Genomic DNA, 16,426 nt, shown 5'->3' with positions numbered 1-16,426 from the left:
TGATTATTGGAGAACTTGGAGTGGATGATCCTTAAGGGTATGAATGAGTAGCTCAAAACATCATGAACAGTGAGCTCCAGAAGACAGCACTCTTAGGCACTGCAAGCATTTCAAGGAAAGTCAAAGGAGAATGAGTGCATTTAAGTACCCAAAATCCAGGAATTCTGGAGAGGGTTTAACAAAACTCCTGAGTATCCAAACCCACAGAGTCATTCATTGTCAGGATTTAATGGTGACTCATGGAGATACATTTTAAACAGTAGTTTTCCTTTTGTTATGCATAAAGATCTTGTATGTTGTGAAGGACATTTGTTTTAAAAAATCCCCATGATGTAATATGGAAGGATAATAATAATTAATAATGAATGACTGTGAGCAATCAGGATGTCAGTTTTGACTAATCCAAAAGACATAATAGTATAGAGTATCTCGGATGGGTGACAGTAGCATGTAGAATAATATTAAGAGCTGACAATATAGCAAAGGAAAACAAACCCAGTGGAAATGCCAAGGTTGCTAGGTTGGGCATCACTGATTAATTTATTGACACGACTACTAATGATATGATTAGTCTATTTATAACATGCATAAAAGTATCTTCCTATGACGTGTTTAACCTGAGGGTTGGATATGCTTGTTTATTTCTCCTATGATATTTTTCAACAACAGTTACCTTTTAATTGCTAAATTGTTTAGCAATAAAGTCAAGTCTTGTGTTCTCAGTTAGTCACCTTTTCTGAACATCAGCAAGAAACAGCAGTTTTTCCCAGCCACAAACCACAAAGAGAATCCTCCGGATTCTCAGAATTAAACATCCTAAATTTGGTGTTTGTGGCCAGTCACTTCTCTCCTCATATTGCGTGTACTTTGTAGTTTGTTTTGCTTTTCATTTGCACTGATTTTCTCAATAACTTGTGTTGTAATATTTACTATATAAATATTGCAACAGGAAACTTCCTTTCAGCGTTCCTTAGAACTAATACCACTATTACCTTTAATACGCAGAAAAACAACAACCTATTAGGTTTCTTTGTATTCTCACTGCTGGTGACTGGGTATGGTCTGACATGTGTTTCAGGTTTCTTTCTGTCAAAGGAAACAAGTAATGCCCTCTTAAAAGAGGCAAGTTATGTTCTGCTTTGTTTAAAAACATGCCTGTGTATGTGTGGGAGAAAGAAATGGTGGTTTAGGATTATGAAGGAGGACAAGTACTTAAAACCTAAGAGTACTCCATTGTAAAATGATAATTTAAAGACAGACTCCAATGGTTTGACAGATTACCTTAGATCCTTAGGTAAACAAATAGTTAAATATTAATGACAGATTAACAAATACTTCAAGAGACAATGTCAGTTAAAAATTATATTTCAGTCCAAAAATGGTGTACCTACTGTAGTTTCAAGTAACATGATTACTGTGGCCATGTTTACACAACAAAGTTCAGTCAACATAAGTTACATTGATGTACAGCAGCTGCAATTTGTGTATCTGTCAGATGCGTGCATGCTTGGCTACTTGCATCAGTACTGTGCATACTCACGAGAAGTGCTTGTGTCAATGAAAAGTGCAGTGCACCTTATGTAGGTATCCTCGTGTGACCTGCAGTGCTTTCTGGTGCAATATATTTTGAGACATTTTCTCCGTGCGTTGTGTGATAGTAATGAGTTGCCCAGGGATTACTGTGAGAAGTTAGTACAAAAAATAGTTTCCTTTGTTTTTTATTTTTTCCGTTTGCTTGCTTAGAGTCATATCCAATGTTCATTTAAGACAATGGGAGTTTTTAATTTATATAAATGAGTACTGGCTCAAGCCCTTAGTATACCTGACAGCACTTGGTGTATAGAATAAGTTAAGAACATAAGAACAGCCATATTGGGTCATATCAGTGGCCCACCATCTAGCCCAGTATCTGTCTTCTGACATTGGCCAATGCCAGGTGCTGCAGAGGGAATGACTAGAACAGGGCAAGCTGAAAAAAAAAGGGAAACTTTTTTTTTTACTAACTTCTTAAAATAATCCCTGAGCGACTTGCTACTATCCCACATAATCACTATTTCTTGTAAAGTATCATTTATGCCGCAATTCTGCAAACATTTCAGCATGTGAATAACTTATGTATATTAAAGTGCTTACAGCAGGCCTGCACAACATGCAGCCCGCGTGGGCCCACTGTGCGGCCCGTGGGCAAGCAGCAGGGGTGGGCTGCTGGGTTCACCCCCTGCCTGGGGTGGGGCCCAACTTCACAGCCCCACGCACTGCGCTCCGACCGCCCTGATGGTCAGAAGTGCAGCTGCTGGGTTCGCCCCCTGCCTGGGAAGGAGAGGAACAACCTCACAGCTCTGCGCTTCTGACCGTCCAGGCAGTTGGAGCGTGGGGCTGTGAGGTAGGGGGCAACCTCATATCCCTGCGTGCGCATACTGCGCTCCGACCGCCCTGATGGTCTCCCGCTCCCCCGGCTTGGCATACAGTGGGTACATCACTTCTGGGGCTGCTGAGGCGGGAAGCGCTGGGCACGAGGCACAGCCAGTAAGTGCGAGTGAGGGGAAGGGCACCCAGCCTGGGCTCAAGCTGCAGCTCGCGGGGGGCTGGGGTCAGTGGGGTGTCCAGCTCAGAGGGGCTGGGCTTGGAGCTAGGGGTCAGGGCTGTGGGGGGGGGTCAGCGGGGCTAAGGGTGGGGTGGGGGGTGTTTCAGTGCAGCCAGGGGGTTTCGGCCCTCAGCTGTTTTCTTTGGAGTAATATGGCCCTCGTAGCTTTACGAGTTCTGCAGGCCTGGCTTACAGGATTGTAGCCTTTGATTTCAGTGGGGCTTCCAGCAAATTCAGGAGCCTGCTTGAATATATCATCTTTTCGGACTGAAGCCTTATGAAATTGATTCCTTGCTGAACAGATGCTTAAAAACATCAACAGAGGAACAGAAAAGTCCTTACAATTTTTACAGGATTTTTTTTTAATAGCCAAGTTATACTGCTTAAAAGGGTACTCTAACTATCATTAGATAGTTTAAAAATAGTCTAGTTGACAGTTTCCCATTCATTCAGTATGGACTGTGAAACTACATTAGTCTGGTTAGTCATTTTCACTTTCTGGTTTTTGTGTGATTTAATGGATCATTTAGGGCCTGATTGTGGAAGGGGCTGAGCAGGCACAGATTTCATGAGATAGTTACCTAGCACTTCTAAAATCAACCCATTAACATTTTTCACTATCTAGAAAGTGTGGATAATAATACTGACCTACCCTGTTGGATTGTGACGCTATTACTCTTATTATTATTATTATACTGTTATTATACTCTATTTATTAGAGTATTTTCCATATTCATATACAGATCAGTTATATATGCCTGTATTTTTAATCAAATTTGTGATTAACCTGCATCTACAATGTATATTAGATGGAGGTGACTCTTTTATATTATGGGATTTTCTGTCACCATCATTAGATTGATTTGCAAGTTAACATATGAGAAGCATATACCCCTGTACAGTTGAACAGCCATGTGACTGATTTACATATATAAACAAATAAAATATCGTCTGTGCTTAGCAATATGATTAATTTGCATATGTAAAAGAAGTATATATTATATCGGTATGTGTCTGTGCTTGATCGGGTGTCATTTACCTATGTAAACCATATTCCTTCATATCATTTGCTGTGATCTCATTATTTGAATAAATGTGCTTAATTTCCCTATGCAAATATGAAAATATTTCTCTATGCCATGTTCATCTGTTGCATGTACATATGTAAAGGAAAATCATTTATTGATCACATACCTATTTTAATAATGTGAATAATTTGCATATGTGAAAGCTGATTTCCATAGGAAAAGTATTAATATAAAGACATAAATATGCAAATTAATTATTGGCATATGACATAATTAATTAGCATACGTAAATAACGTGCCCTTGTGGATCTCCTTCTGCAGCCGTAGAGAGAGTTCCCGGGTGGGGCTCTGTTAGTATTTTTCCTTTGGGTGACGTCACCACGTCTGTGCGGTCACGCAACGCGATGACGTTACAGGTGGCGTGACCCGCGTGTGGGCGGGACGGAGCGTGCGCAGTGTCTCGGGACTCGCTCCCCTCGTCCCCTCCCCCTCCATGCAGCGCTGAGGAGACGGGCGGCGGAGCAGAGCAGGGGAGGCCCGGGGCCTAGCGGAGCGGGCTGGAGCGGCGGCCCCGGCGCCATGGAGGGGATGGACGTGGACCTGGACGCCGAGCTGATGCAGAAGTTCAGCTGCCTGGGCACCACCGACAAGGACGTGCTGATCGGCGAGTTCCAGCGGCTGCTGGGCTTCCAGCTGAGCCCGGCCGGCTGCGCCTTCTTCCTGGACATGACCAACTGGTAAGGGACCGGGACCGGGACCGGCGGGGGGCAGGGCCGGGGGGATGGCAGCCAAGCCCTGGGGCCGGGGGGACTGACGGCTGCACGAGAGAGCGGGAGGTAAGACAGGCATTGTGGGGAGGGAGGGTAAGCAGGGTCCTGTGGGGAGCGCAGGCCGGAGGAGGAGAAGAGAGGGGGTAAGCAGGGCCCTGTGGGGAGGGCAGGCCGGGGGAGGGGGAGAGAGGGGGTAAGCAGGGCCCTGTGGGGAGGGCAGGCCGGGGGAGGGGGAGAGAGGGGGTAAGCAGGGCCCTGTGGGGAGGGCAGGCCGGGGGAGGGGGAGAGAGGAGGTAAGCAGGGCCCTGTGGGGAGGGCAGGCCGGGGGAGGGCAGGCCAGCTGTGGTTGTGTAGTGTGTCTGCACCTTTTTCCTGGCCATGATAAGCCTGGAAGACAAGTTCCAGTGTGGGGGAAGCACTTGGGCAGCCTTTTCCCAGCCAGTAAACACAGAGAGAGACACAGAAGCTTCTAACGTGGCCGTGGCTCTTAGTTTCCTTGAGATCAGGAGGAAAGAGTGTCTCTCGCACCACCAGGCAGTCTGCAGGGGGAGTGGTCCTCTGGTGTCGCCCCCTCCCCCCAGATTGTTTCGCCTGTCTCTTGAGGATACAATATTTGGTGTATGTGGGTCCCTCTTCTCTCTGGGGAGCTTGTCTACAGTTGGATGAGATAGGACCTTGGGGAGCTTGGTTTTCCCCTTCCATCTGAGACTGGATGCAGCACCTACACTGCTGGAAGGACCACCGAGGCATTATCACCCTGTCCTGCTGACATCATCTCTCACAGTCCTGCAGGCTTTCCTAGGGTAGGCAATTATAATAAAAAAATGCGGCACCCACTTGTTCCCCTGCATCTTTCCCAGCATATTTACTGAGTTTGGTAAGAGAAATTACTCCTATGTGCCTTGCAGAGCTCACAAGGCTAAGGGAAAGTGAGCTGGAGTCCTGTTTGAACTATCACAACCAAGTGATTGGGTGAATTTCAGTTGTTAGACTCCTTGTCACAGTTAAAACATCAGTGGCAGAAAGATCAAGTTTGACTTACAGATCCAAGTGGCAGTTAGAAAAAAAATCCCTCTTACAAAGTGAGCACACTTGTTTTGGAATTGTTGAAAGGATAAACCTGAAAACAGTGTAATTATTTAGTCACGCGTTTGTCTAGAGCCCTGTTTCACATGACACTGGAGATTGCCTTTTTGGGAAGTGAAGAAAGGGTGAATGATCAGCAAATGCTGGATCCATCTTAAGCTAATCTCCTGAATCCAGGGAAGGTATCATGCAAGGAAGTGGTGAGTTTCTTTGGGACAAGTGTGTTCATGACAAAATATTTCCTTTGCAAATTTTTTGGGACAGTAACATAAATACAAACTGTCTGCAGTATGTGTGGGGTTTGTTTCAGAGTAATATTGGCTTTTCCCTGTACATTGTGTTTCTTATGGAAGAATAACTTCATAGGGCAATAGTGTGAATTCCGAAATTACCATGGATGACATAAATTAATTTTTTTGTGCTTGTGTAATAATTTTGATTTTTTGTTAGGAAAACACTCTTTTGTCTTCAGAAATATTACATGACCACTTAATACTTGTGTCACTGCTTCCTTTATAAAATCCTGTTTTCAGGCATGAATAAATCAGTCATAAAACTAGCTCTTGGGTGAAACCTGGTGTATCAGCAGTTCGGGCACCTGTTTTTATCAATGAATTTTCAACACAATTAGTCAAGCATTTTTGCCATGAGTTTGAGTTATAAATGTTTTTTTGGATGTTTGCTTGTACTCAGCTCAGACTGTTTCATCTTTGTATGAAAGAAGTTATGTAAATATAAATAATGTAAGTAACGCATTCTGCATGTAGTCAAATGGTTTTGAGAGTACTGAAAGAAATTTTAAATTGGTCAACATTTAGACTGACATTTTCAAATTTGTGTGCCTAAATTCACATCCTTAATGTTGTTTCTAGTATGTGAATTTAGTAAAAAGGGATTGGAACTGATTCTGTTGGGGTCTTATCAATTGGAAAATGTAAGGTGGAAAATGTCCATTAATTTGAATGTAATACAACCGATCCATGGAATATGGCTCCAGTTTCTTGTGTATCTCCCTTTAAGTGAATTTAGTGGCCATGAAAGTGAGGGATTTTAACAGCATTGCCTTGAGCCAAGTGTGTTGATAGATGCTGTGAAAACTTCCCTTGTGTAGGCTTACCAGTATGCTACGATCCTGCAGCATCGTTAGCTATGCCAGACCCAGGGCACTACACAGCTCTGCCAGTGCACCTCAGTCCAAATCTGCAGCACCCTGACTATTGGTCATGAACCTATAATGGGCAAATACAGCCTAATGTGGGTATCTGGGGTACTAGCGTGGAACCTTTTTGCTTGTGACCTAGGCCATAATTTGAACCAGATTTCCTTAAAGGAAATCCTTGCTCTTTAATATGTTGAGGCAACATGGAACTTATGGCTGTATAATACATACAAGCAGTCCCAAGGGAAAGTAAGACAGTGGCCCTCTAGGTTTGGGTGGCGGGTGACAAGAGTGTGTTCAATCTGTCCTAAAAACAGTTGGTTAGTTTCACAACCAAGTTGCTTGTTCTTCTCTTAGGAAGACAAAAAACTCACCCCAGCCTTAGAGATGGTTCTTCAATTTCCCATTCTTATCAGCTTATGATTAATGTACATCTACAGCAGATTGTAGTGGAAGTGCACAGCAGGGTGAGTGGAAGTGCACTCATGTGGAAGACCAAGGACTTCACCTCCCCTCTTCTTGCACACATGCACAAATTTAAAAAACAAACAAACCAACTAACTATATTGTAGTGAAAACTGTTTCCTTCACAATAGTAGTGAAAGCCACTCTTTAAGGATAATTTGCATTTACGCCATGACCAAACCTGAAGTTGCTTGCCTGCATTTTGATAAAGTACTGTGCTGTAACAAATCAGAGCTATGAAGTGTTTTTGGAGGGCACTTCCCGTGGTATTTCATTTGTAAACTTACTGGACATGCTGATAAATGAATTTATTATAAATTTGCAAGCCGGGGATGGAGTTGGGAAGATATTTTGAAAATATTTTTGGCAGTTGTCAGAAAAATCTGGACAAATAGTGAATAACTTTATGTAACCTTTAAACTTCTGATTTTTCCAGCTCAATATACCAAGCAGCAAGGAGGGCACATTGTAGCTTGTTGAAAACTTTAAATTAAGGGTAGTTTAAGACAGTGGCACTCAACCTTTCCAAAATACTGTATCCCTTTAAAGAGTCTGATTTGTCTTGTTACCCCCAAGTTTTATGTCACTTAAAAACTTACAAAATCAGACATAAAAATACAAGTGTCACACCACACTATTACTGAAAAATTGCTTACTTTCTCATTTTTACCATATCAATATAATATAAAATAAATCAACTGGAATATAAATATTGTACTTACATTTCAACGTATAGTCTACAGAGACATATAAGCAAATAATTGTCTGAAATTTTAGTTTGTACTGACTGGACTACTGTTGTTTTTTTTTTTGTAGCCTGTTGAAAAACTAGACAAATATCTAGGTGTTCATGTACCCACTGGAAGACCTCTGAGTACTCCCAGGGATATATATACCCCGGGTTGAGAATCACTGCTTTAAGAAACAGCCTCCTGCCTTATTAGGAATATAGTGAAAACACTGCAGGTAGAGTACATCTTGAGATTGCACAGATTTCGAAGTTTTTTTCCCTTAATGATCAAAAGCTATAAATTCAATATTTAATTGAACTGTATCTACTTTCTTTCCATTTTTCTAAATCAGTTCTTTAGAGCTTTGCCTCTGTTTATAAGCCATTCCATTCTTTTTGGATTGTTCCGATTTCTCAGTATTGCCCCTTGGACCACAAAATCCAAGTTGCTCCATTTTTTTGGGCTTTATTTTCGGTGCTCGCTGTGTGTTCTCTGAAAACGACACCGCTGCAACATGTGTTTTGGTGAGCAGTTTTTTTGTGATTGAGGGAGGAAAAGGTGTGTGATGGGGTTAGTTTCTTGTCATACTTTATACTCTTGCCATGTACTGAAAGTTGAATTCTATCAATGTCACTGGCACTAAATTATCACTTAATGTTGGAAATTACACGGGTAGTGTAGTCAGTGTGCATTTTATGGCCAACACATCTGGGATAAAATCTGCCTTTCATTAAATAGGCTATTTAACGATCAGTCTGTGTGTTCCCATCCCCCCTCCAGATGTTACGTAATCCAGAAAACTGGCTAACTGACACTGAAATGCATCTGGCATCTTGAGTTTAAGCACTGGGAAAAGTGTTCAGGTCAAATGATTTTTGTGGTAAAGTTAAGTTTCAGATGTCCAGAGGAACTTTGTGTTATATAGTATGACTGGTAACATGTCTGAGCGTGTTCCCATCCTTCCCTCAAAATCCCTAGTAATGTCTAATTGTATCTACATTAGAAATTTGTATGAAAATCCCTTCTGTGTAGTGTGCATACATCAGAACTTTTATTGCTATTCTTGCATTAGGACAACTCATAGACTTTATGGTCAGAAGGGACCATTATGATCATCTAGTCTGACCTCCTGCACAATGCAGGCCACAGAATCTCACTCACCCACTCACTCCTGTAACAAACCCCTAACCTATGTTTGAATTATTGAAGTCCTCAAATTGTGGTTTGAAGACCTCAAGCTGCAGAGAATCCTCCAGCAAGTGACCCGTGCCCCATGCTGCAGAGGAAGGTGAAAAACCTCCCGGGCCTCTGCCAATCTGCCCTGGAGGAAAATTCCTTCATGACCCCAAATATGGCGATCAGTTAAACCCTGAGCATGTGGGCAAGACTCACCAGCCAGCACCCAGGAAAGAATTCTCTGTAGTGGGAGCTGGAGGCCAGTGTCAGAGTGAGGAGGCAGAGTTGGAGCATCAGATGTCTGCAGATTGGACAGAAGAAGAGGGTCAAGTCATGCCCATGCAAGAGGGACAGAACGGGGTGTCTGATCAGGGCTGGCAGACAAGCAGAGGTGGGTAGATGGACCCCATCACTCTGCCTGTAGCCTGAGCCATTATGGACACTAAAGGTTATTCTGAGATTGGCAGTGTAGGAAGGGTTTTTTCCTTAACGTGTTGTTTTCATTTCTTGACATAACAGGCTTGATCCCCAGGGCTCAGGCACAAGCCTGCCATAGCCAGACTCAGCAGTCAAGGGGGGAAACTGAGTCAGTGCTGAGCGTGTCTGTCAAACAGCTAAAACATACTGAGGCCCAAAAAGCTGCTGAACGCGGTAAGACACTGGCACAGCAGAGGGTAGCGGTGGGTCAGAGCTCTACACCTTTACCACAATATAATGGACCCAATATAATGTGGGTTCGCCTACAGCGTGGTAAAGCTCTGATGTGCTGCTCTGAGCAGCGTGTTAAGGGTGCTGGGCTAGGCTGGGGCCGAGGGGTTTGATAAGGGGCAGAGGGTCTCGGGAGTGGTCAGGGGCTCCCCCACGGTCTGAGGGGCAGGAGCTGTGGGAGGGCACTTTTGGTGGCCTCGCAGTCCCAGAGTGGCCTGGGGGGTTAGCGGACAGCCGAGAGCAGCCTGCTCTGCTTTCCTTGCCCCAGCCCCAGCTGTGTCGCTTGGGGGAGAGGGCTTGAGGGAAGGGATCCCCCCTGCACTCACCATCAGCAGCAGAAGAGGAGCAGCCCAGCCCCAGCCCGTTCCACTCCGCCAGCTCCCAGTCACAGTGCTCCACTTCCCGCCGCAGATGAGTACAGGAGGTGTCCTTTCCCTAACCTCCCCGCACTCACTGGTGGCAGGAAGTGGAGCAGCCCAGCCCCAGCCAGCTCCACTGTGCCAGCTCCCAGCTGTGGCGCTCCACTTCCCGCCGCAGGTGAGTGCAGGATCTTTCCCCAGCCTCCCCCCGGCAACTGGGCTGGGGCAAGGAAAGTGGAGCAGGCTGGGGCCGCGTCGCTCCGCTTCCTGCCGCAGGTGAGTGTGAGGGGGCATCCTTTCCCCAACCTCTCCGCACTCACCGATGGCGGGAAGCGAAGCGCTGCGGCTGGGATCTGGCGGAGTGGAGTGGACTGGGGCCGGGCTGCTCCACTTCCCGCTGCTGCCAGTGAGTGCCGGTCAGGAGGCGGGGTAGGGGTGGGGGTGGATAGGGGTTGGAGCAGTCAGGGGACAGGGGTTGGGCAGGAGGTGGGGTCCTGGGGTTGATTAGGGATGGGGATCTCTGGAGGGGCGGTCAGGGAACAGGGGCAGGGGAAGCAAGTTTGATATAATATGGTCTCACCTATAATTCGGTGAGATTTTTTGTCTCACAAGGACCATGTTATATCAGGGTAGAGGTGTATTGATCAGTGCTCAGGACAGGTAAAGCCATGTTATTTGGCCACAGGAAAATTCTTGCAGAATAAAGTTAATACAGTAAAATATTTTTTGGGTGAAGTACAGTTGTTGGTCATGAGCACTGCTGATTTTTTAAAAAAATCATCAGTCTATCAGAAGATTTCACTTGTGTTACAAGTAATTCAGGTTATCTAAAAGTAAGAGACTAGGAAAACGGCATTTTTTTCTTTATCTCTTTGTGTGGAGTCAGTTGCACTCTTCCCCTTGTGTAGTTAGTTTCGCCTTTTGTTTATGTGGATATCAGATTGCAATAGGGGAAAGAGAAATACTTGTTTAAATCAAAAAATGTGATTTGTAAAACCACAAAATTTAGCCAGGGGAGCTATTCAAGTGGCAGGTGTAGGACCTGAAACTACTCTTAATTTACTTTTAAAATAGACTAGATTTCAAATAGATGGTGTTATTTAAATTTAAATCCTTAATACAACTAGATGTTGGGATTTCATGGTGAGTCCCTTTAATGTAGCATTTAAATAATACAATAACTTACACCTGCAGTATTTATTGACATATTTGCTTTTTACTTTTGTTGAAGTATTTTTTTATATTAGCCTAATAAATGTAGCAATTAATTTAGATTTGGCAGTTGTGAAAACTGGTTGCCCGACGGTGTCGATTATAAATACCAATGTTATTGTAGTAAACCTTAATTGGTTTTGTTCTTAGCTTTCTGTAAGAAAAATCTTTTTTGTGTTGAGACTTTCTATGTGTGTCTTTTTCCTGAGATGGATCTTTTTTTAAAGGTAGAATGAAATCTGCTTTGAAGGAATTGAAATATGTATATGAACAGAAATACTTAAAAAAAAAAAATCTGTTTTGAGGGTGTTTGGATCAACATTGTGATGTTCAAATTTGGCATGGAACAAAGTAGTTTTGAATAGCTTCACTTTTATTTATAGTATCTCCTCTCCAAAGATTTGTAATCTATTTTTGCTTCTCAAACCTCTCCCCTTTAATGTGTGATAAATATTCTAGTTTTACAAGTGGGGAATTGAGATACAGGGAGGGTAAATCTGTGGCAGAGCCATTGTCTGGTGGAAAAATATTAGTTGTAAAAAGTCAGCATTTTGAAATTGTCTAACGAGAATGTGTAGGTGATGATTTTAACTCCCAAGGGTTCTCTTCCAAACAGTCCTAGCAAATTTTTATTTTATCATTTTAATACACCACCCATCCAAGGAGGAAGTGCAGATAGGGCTCTGAACTGGGAGTCAGGATACCCTGATGCTAGCTTTAGCTTTGCCGTTCATTTACTGGCTCGGGCAAGTGACTGCATGTCGGTTTTGTCCTCTGTAAAATAAGGATAGTGATATCCAGCTTGGTAAAGTGCTTTGAGATCTTTGGATGAAAAGTACCGTTATAAATGCTAATATTGGTGTCTGTTCCCTGTCTGCAGAATTAAAAACACAAAGATAAACATGCTTTGTAAAGTTAATGCAACAACAGGGTCACTTAGCCAGGTCACAATAGAAGAAATACCACCACAAAATGAAGTTAGAAATTGGTCCAGTAAAGATATTACCTTACACAGTCAGTGTCTCTAACAACATGATAAAAGAATGTAACATAATTTGCCCCTACTCGGCACATAAGTCGCACATAGCATGGCCATGTGAAATAAAGCCCATTATAGGAAACAAGATTCCCACCAAGCACTTCCAAATCCCTCAGCCCTTCTCAGAAAATACACAGACAATGTGCTTTGCGTTGTGTCCTGAAAGTTTACTAATCTGGGCTGAGGAGAAGACTCTTTCACAGAGAATGCTCTGCTAGCATTCCTCTGTTAAATCGGGATGGGTAGGTGTCTGTCATCTCAAGCACTTCAAAAAATTTCATCTACCATGGTATGTTCAGAGAGAGTGGCAATGATTAATCATCTGGACCCATGCTGTTCAGAGCTTTATGGGTTAAAAAGCAACAACTTAAATTCCACCTGGAAGCTGACTGAAAGCCAATGCGGACCTCCGAGCACCAATGAGATGGGTTCCCTGCATAAAGGTCATTTGCTTTATGCTCCAGGTTAAGCCTTCAAATGGCTGTAAGATGTAGCCTCATATGCTGCACATTGTGGTAATATCTGCTCACTGTGATAAAGCTATGGTTGATTGTAACAAGGTCTGTAGTGGAAAAAAAAGTCATGCTCTTTTTGGCCAGGTGTAGATGACACCATGGTCCTGATTACTGCTCCTACTGTAGGTTCTTATTAATAATACCTGGGCATTCCAGGGCAGCTTGAGATCTAACAAGGCTCCCATGTTGTGAACCTGAGCAATAAAAGGCAGACATTGTGTCAGTGAAAGAGATGTGTCCATCACTACTTGAGGTTGTTTCCCTTATGTACCTTGCACCATAGTCGTCTAGCACCTATCGAGGCATTGGGGTCAGTTGCTCTTAGCTGCTCCAGTCTAGTCAAGTGAGAGAGTGAAAAAGAGAGAGGTAAATGTGATGAATCTACTAAAGAAGTTGATGTACTTTCCAACTCACTAACTCATGTGTTTATTGAAAAGGAGGGGTAGCATGGTAGAAGCCCACAATACCCTATACAAGAGAGACCGTAACACAGATAAGCCATTGCCTAGTACAGCCTTCTGGAAAGAAAAGCAGATGAATCTCCAAACCAACTCAGTCCCCCTCTACTGTGGGCTGTAGATATGTTGCTATGCCCTTGTGTTCAGAGTATCAAAGGTACTCTCTGTTGCAAAATGGTTAGATGGCATTGGTCAGGCACAGCCCAAGTGCTCTGTCTTCATATACTGCATCACACCCCAAAGTTTTAGTACATTCAGAGTGAGAATCTAGTTTTATCCCACTGTGGCTGTTATCTTAGACACTAAAACTGCTTGTCAGGATACATTAAGATGAGAGTCCAAATGCTGCTTCTTAACATAGATCCTTAGGCTGCATTCCTAGGACAGATGCATGCTTGACAAAAGTGGCACTCTGATAGGAAGTGCCCACTCTAGGAAATTGGTTAGGATGTGTCAGTGGTGTATAACTGTTTTTTTGCCTCAGTGATGGAACTTTATTTCCTGTTACTTGAATGTGTGTGTAAATGGAAAGAATACATTTAGAGGGAAAATATTTCCTCCAAGAGAAAAAACACGGAAATTCCATATACAAAACTCTGTCAGAAAATGTGAAAGGTGAGATTGAATGTGTAGCCTTACCTCTGTTTGCGCCTCTGCATTATAGCAGTCTTTGTGCTTAGATAATTAGTTGTGCTCAGATACTTAGTAAAGCCTACAGTTTTATTGACTGCAGTCAGCTCGACAGAGCTTTGGGTTAGTGGAAGATCATGGCCTCTTACGACTGGTGCTATATAAATACCTGAGTTTTTTCATTTTAAGTTTTGTGTTCTTCTTTTTGATAGCAACTAAAATAACTCTTTTGTCAAAGGAGTTCGTTAAATTTCCTGTATCCTTTTCTGTGGTAGTCTTTAAAAATGATAAAATAATCTTCAGATGCAAGTGTGTAAGATGTGATACAATCTACTTTGAGAGCTTGTATCTATTGTGTAAGATACTTAATTAGTATGTGTTCTAAATGCGTATGGAAAAATGACTTGCAGACACTTCTTAAGGTATCATGTTTTATCTCTTGTCTAGTTTTTTTAATCAGGTTATTTGCATGAAACATGATCCAAGTACTTGGTTTCGGATGCTTCCTGCACCATCTGAGGTGAGAGACCTTGATGTATGATGATCATGATCGTTTATACAAGAGTCAATGACATCACTTGAGAAATAAGCATTGGGAGCAAATGAGTTCTTCTCATAGGACACTAGAAATTAGAGATTGAAAAGACCTATTGGGTCATCTAGGCCATTCCCTCTGTTCTCTCCACTGGCTGTTGAACCAATCAGGGTTGTTCACTAGAGTAAATAGTCTAATGTAGAGCTTCCAAAATTGGTTTGGAATACATGGTAGCAGGTCTGTGGAGAGATAGCTGATTACAATCTGGTGGCTCTCCTATCCCACCTGAGAGAGATCAGGTGGAAGGAGGGGATGAAATGAAGTTGACTGTGATTTCCCCTTTTCCAAAAAGATAAACGCAAATTGAGATCAAGGAAATTACAAATATACACTTGCCTAATTGTTGCTTGAAATGTTGTTGTAGCCATATTGATCCTGTGATCATTTAAAACAAATAAACTTGCAGCTTGTGATTGACAGAAATTGGTCCAATAAAAAATATTACCTCACTCACATCACTAAGTTACCTTATGTCACATTCACGTGGTCAGTTGTGGTAGTTTATTTTTCAAGCTGTGAAAAAGTTTGAAGACCTCTGCTCTCAGTTCTTTGTCCAGACTCTCTCTGTCAGTGGGAATCCCGCCAACTGTTGAAATATTCCACAACCTAATACTTCTGTTAGGAAATTTTCCCCAATATTCAATGTAAATTTCTAATAATTTCATCCTATCACTCCTAGTTATTGTCCTTGTGTAGCACCTTTACTGACTCTTCTCCCTTCTTGTCTTTCAGGATGCTCAGACCTAATTTCCATGCTAGTATTGTTTGCAATAAAGAGCAGGAGGCAAGAAATATGAGGCAGAATAATTTTCCAAATGCTTCCCTTTCTCTCCACCCTCTGAAAAATTTCCCACAAGTCAGCCATTCTTCAGAGTTTTGTTAAAGAAGTGGTAGGATAAAAACAATCACTTTCTTACTGTGCACACACCACCTCTGCTCCCTGTGTCTTCAGATTCCTCTGAGTAATATAGTGACCAAAGCCATATTCTTATTACTGTCTGACACGCATAATCAATATATGGTACCTGTTTGAGCAAACTGTATTTTCTCTTGACTCTGGCCAGGTCGATAAGCTGCTGAACACATTCTTATTTAAGAAGATTTATTGTCGATTGGTTCATGAAGCCACAAGACTAGTATTTAATTTTTCCAGATTGCTGGCTGAGCTTCCAAATGCTGTCAGAAAACTCTTGTTATGTGACTTAACCTCAGTATAGTTATTTGGAAGCTGTTGATAAGCTACAGTTATTTCTACGCAGTCACTTTTCTGCCTGTAATCGGTCTGATAGCTCTTGAAGTGCTATCACCAAAACGCCACAGCAGTTTTAAGCTATAGATAACAGGATGTAAGTATGTCAGTTCTATTGTCAATATGTGGAATAGAAAATAATATTTCAACTATTGAGGCCTTTATTTTGAGTTAGAAGGTTTCATATTTACTGCATAGCCTGTTTTATATCTCTATATCAGTGGTTCCACATAACCCTTCACCAGGGGTGGGCAAACTTTTTGGCCTGAGGACTGCACTGGGTTTCTGAAATTGTATGGTGGGCTGGTTAGGGGAGGCTGTGCATCCCCCAACAGCCAGTTGTGGCCCATCCCCTGCCTCCTATCCCATCCACCCCCTGACAGCCCCCTCTCTGGGACCCCTGCTCCATCCAACCACCCCTTCTCCCTGACCGCCCCCAGAACCCCTGCTGCTGACAGTCTCCTGCCACCCCATCCAACCCCTCGCCTTCCTGACTGCACGCCTGTGAGCCCTACCCCCGTTCAACCCCCCTTGTTCCCTGCCCTCTGACTACTCCAACCTTATCCACAGCCCCGTCCCCTGACCATGACCACCACCACCCCGAACCCTATCCAGACCCCCTGCTCCCTGCCCCATTACCGCGCTGCCTGGAGCACTAGTGG

General features: G+C 43.1%; 1 protein-coding gene across 7 annotated transcripts in view; it reads left to right on the top strand.

The window, feature by feature from the left end:
- Window positions 1-4,083: 4,083 nt before the first annotated feature.
- Window positions 4,084-16,426, top strand: part of ILRUN (inflammation and lipid regulator with UBA-like and NBR1-like domains) — a 56,312-nt gene continuing 43,969 nt past the window's right edge. For 3 of the 7 annotated variants that reach the window (XR_007774408.1, XR_007774410.1, XR_007774409.1), the window contains exon 1: window positions 4,088-4,349. Coding sequence is in view for 4 of the 7 variants with exons in the window: in XM_050953093.1 (XP_050809050.1) it covers window positions 4,192-4,349 (158 nt within the window). In the remaining 3 variants the exon portion in view is untranslated. Of the gene's footprint in view, window positions 4,350-16,426 lie in introns of all 7 variants that reach the window. The other 4 variants (XM_050953092.1, XM_050953091.1, XM_050953093.1 and 1 more) reach the window with 3 other exon arrangements.

The sequence above is a fragment of the Gopherus flavomarginatus genome, chromosome 5, assembly GCF_025201925.1.
Source record: "Gopherus flavomarginatus isolate rGopFla2 chromosome 5, rGopFla2.mat.asm, whole genome shotgun sequence".
In the NCBI taxonomy this organism is placed as follows: Eukaryota; Metazoa; Chordata; order Testudines; family Testudinidae; genus Gopherus; species Gopherus flavomarginatus.
This window is presented reverse-complemented; position numbering and strand designations above follow the sequence as displayed.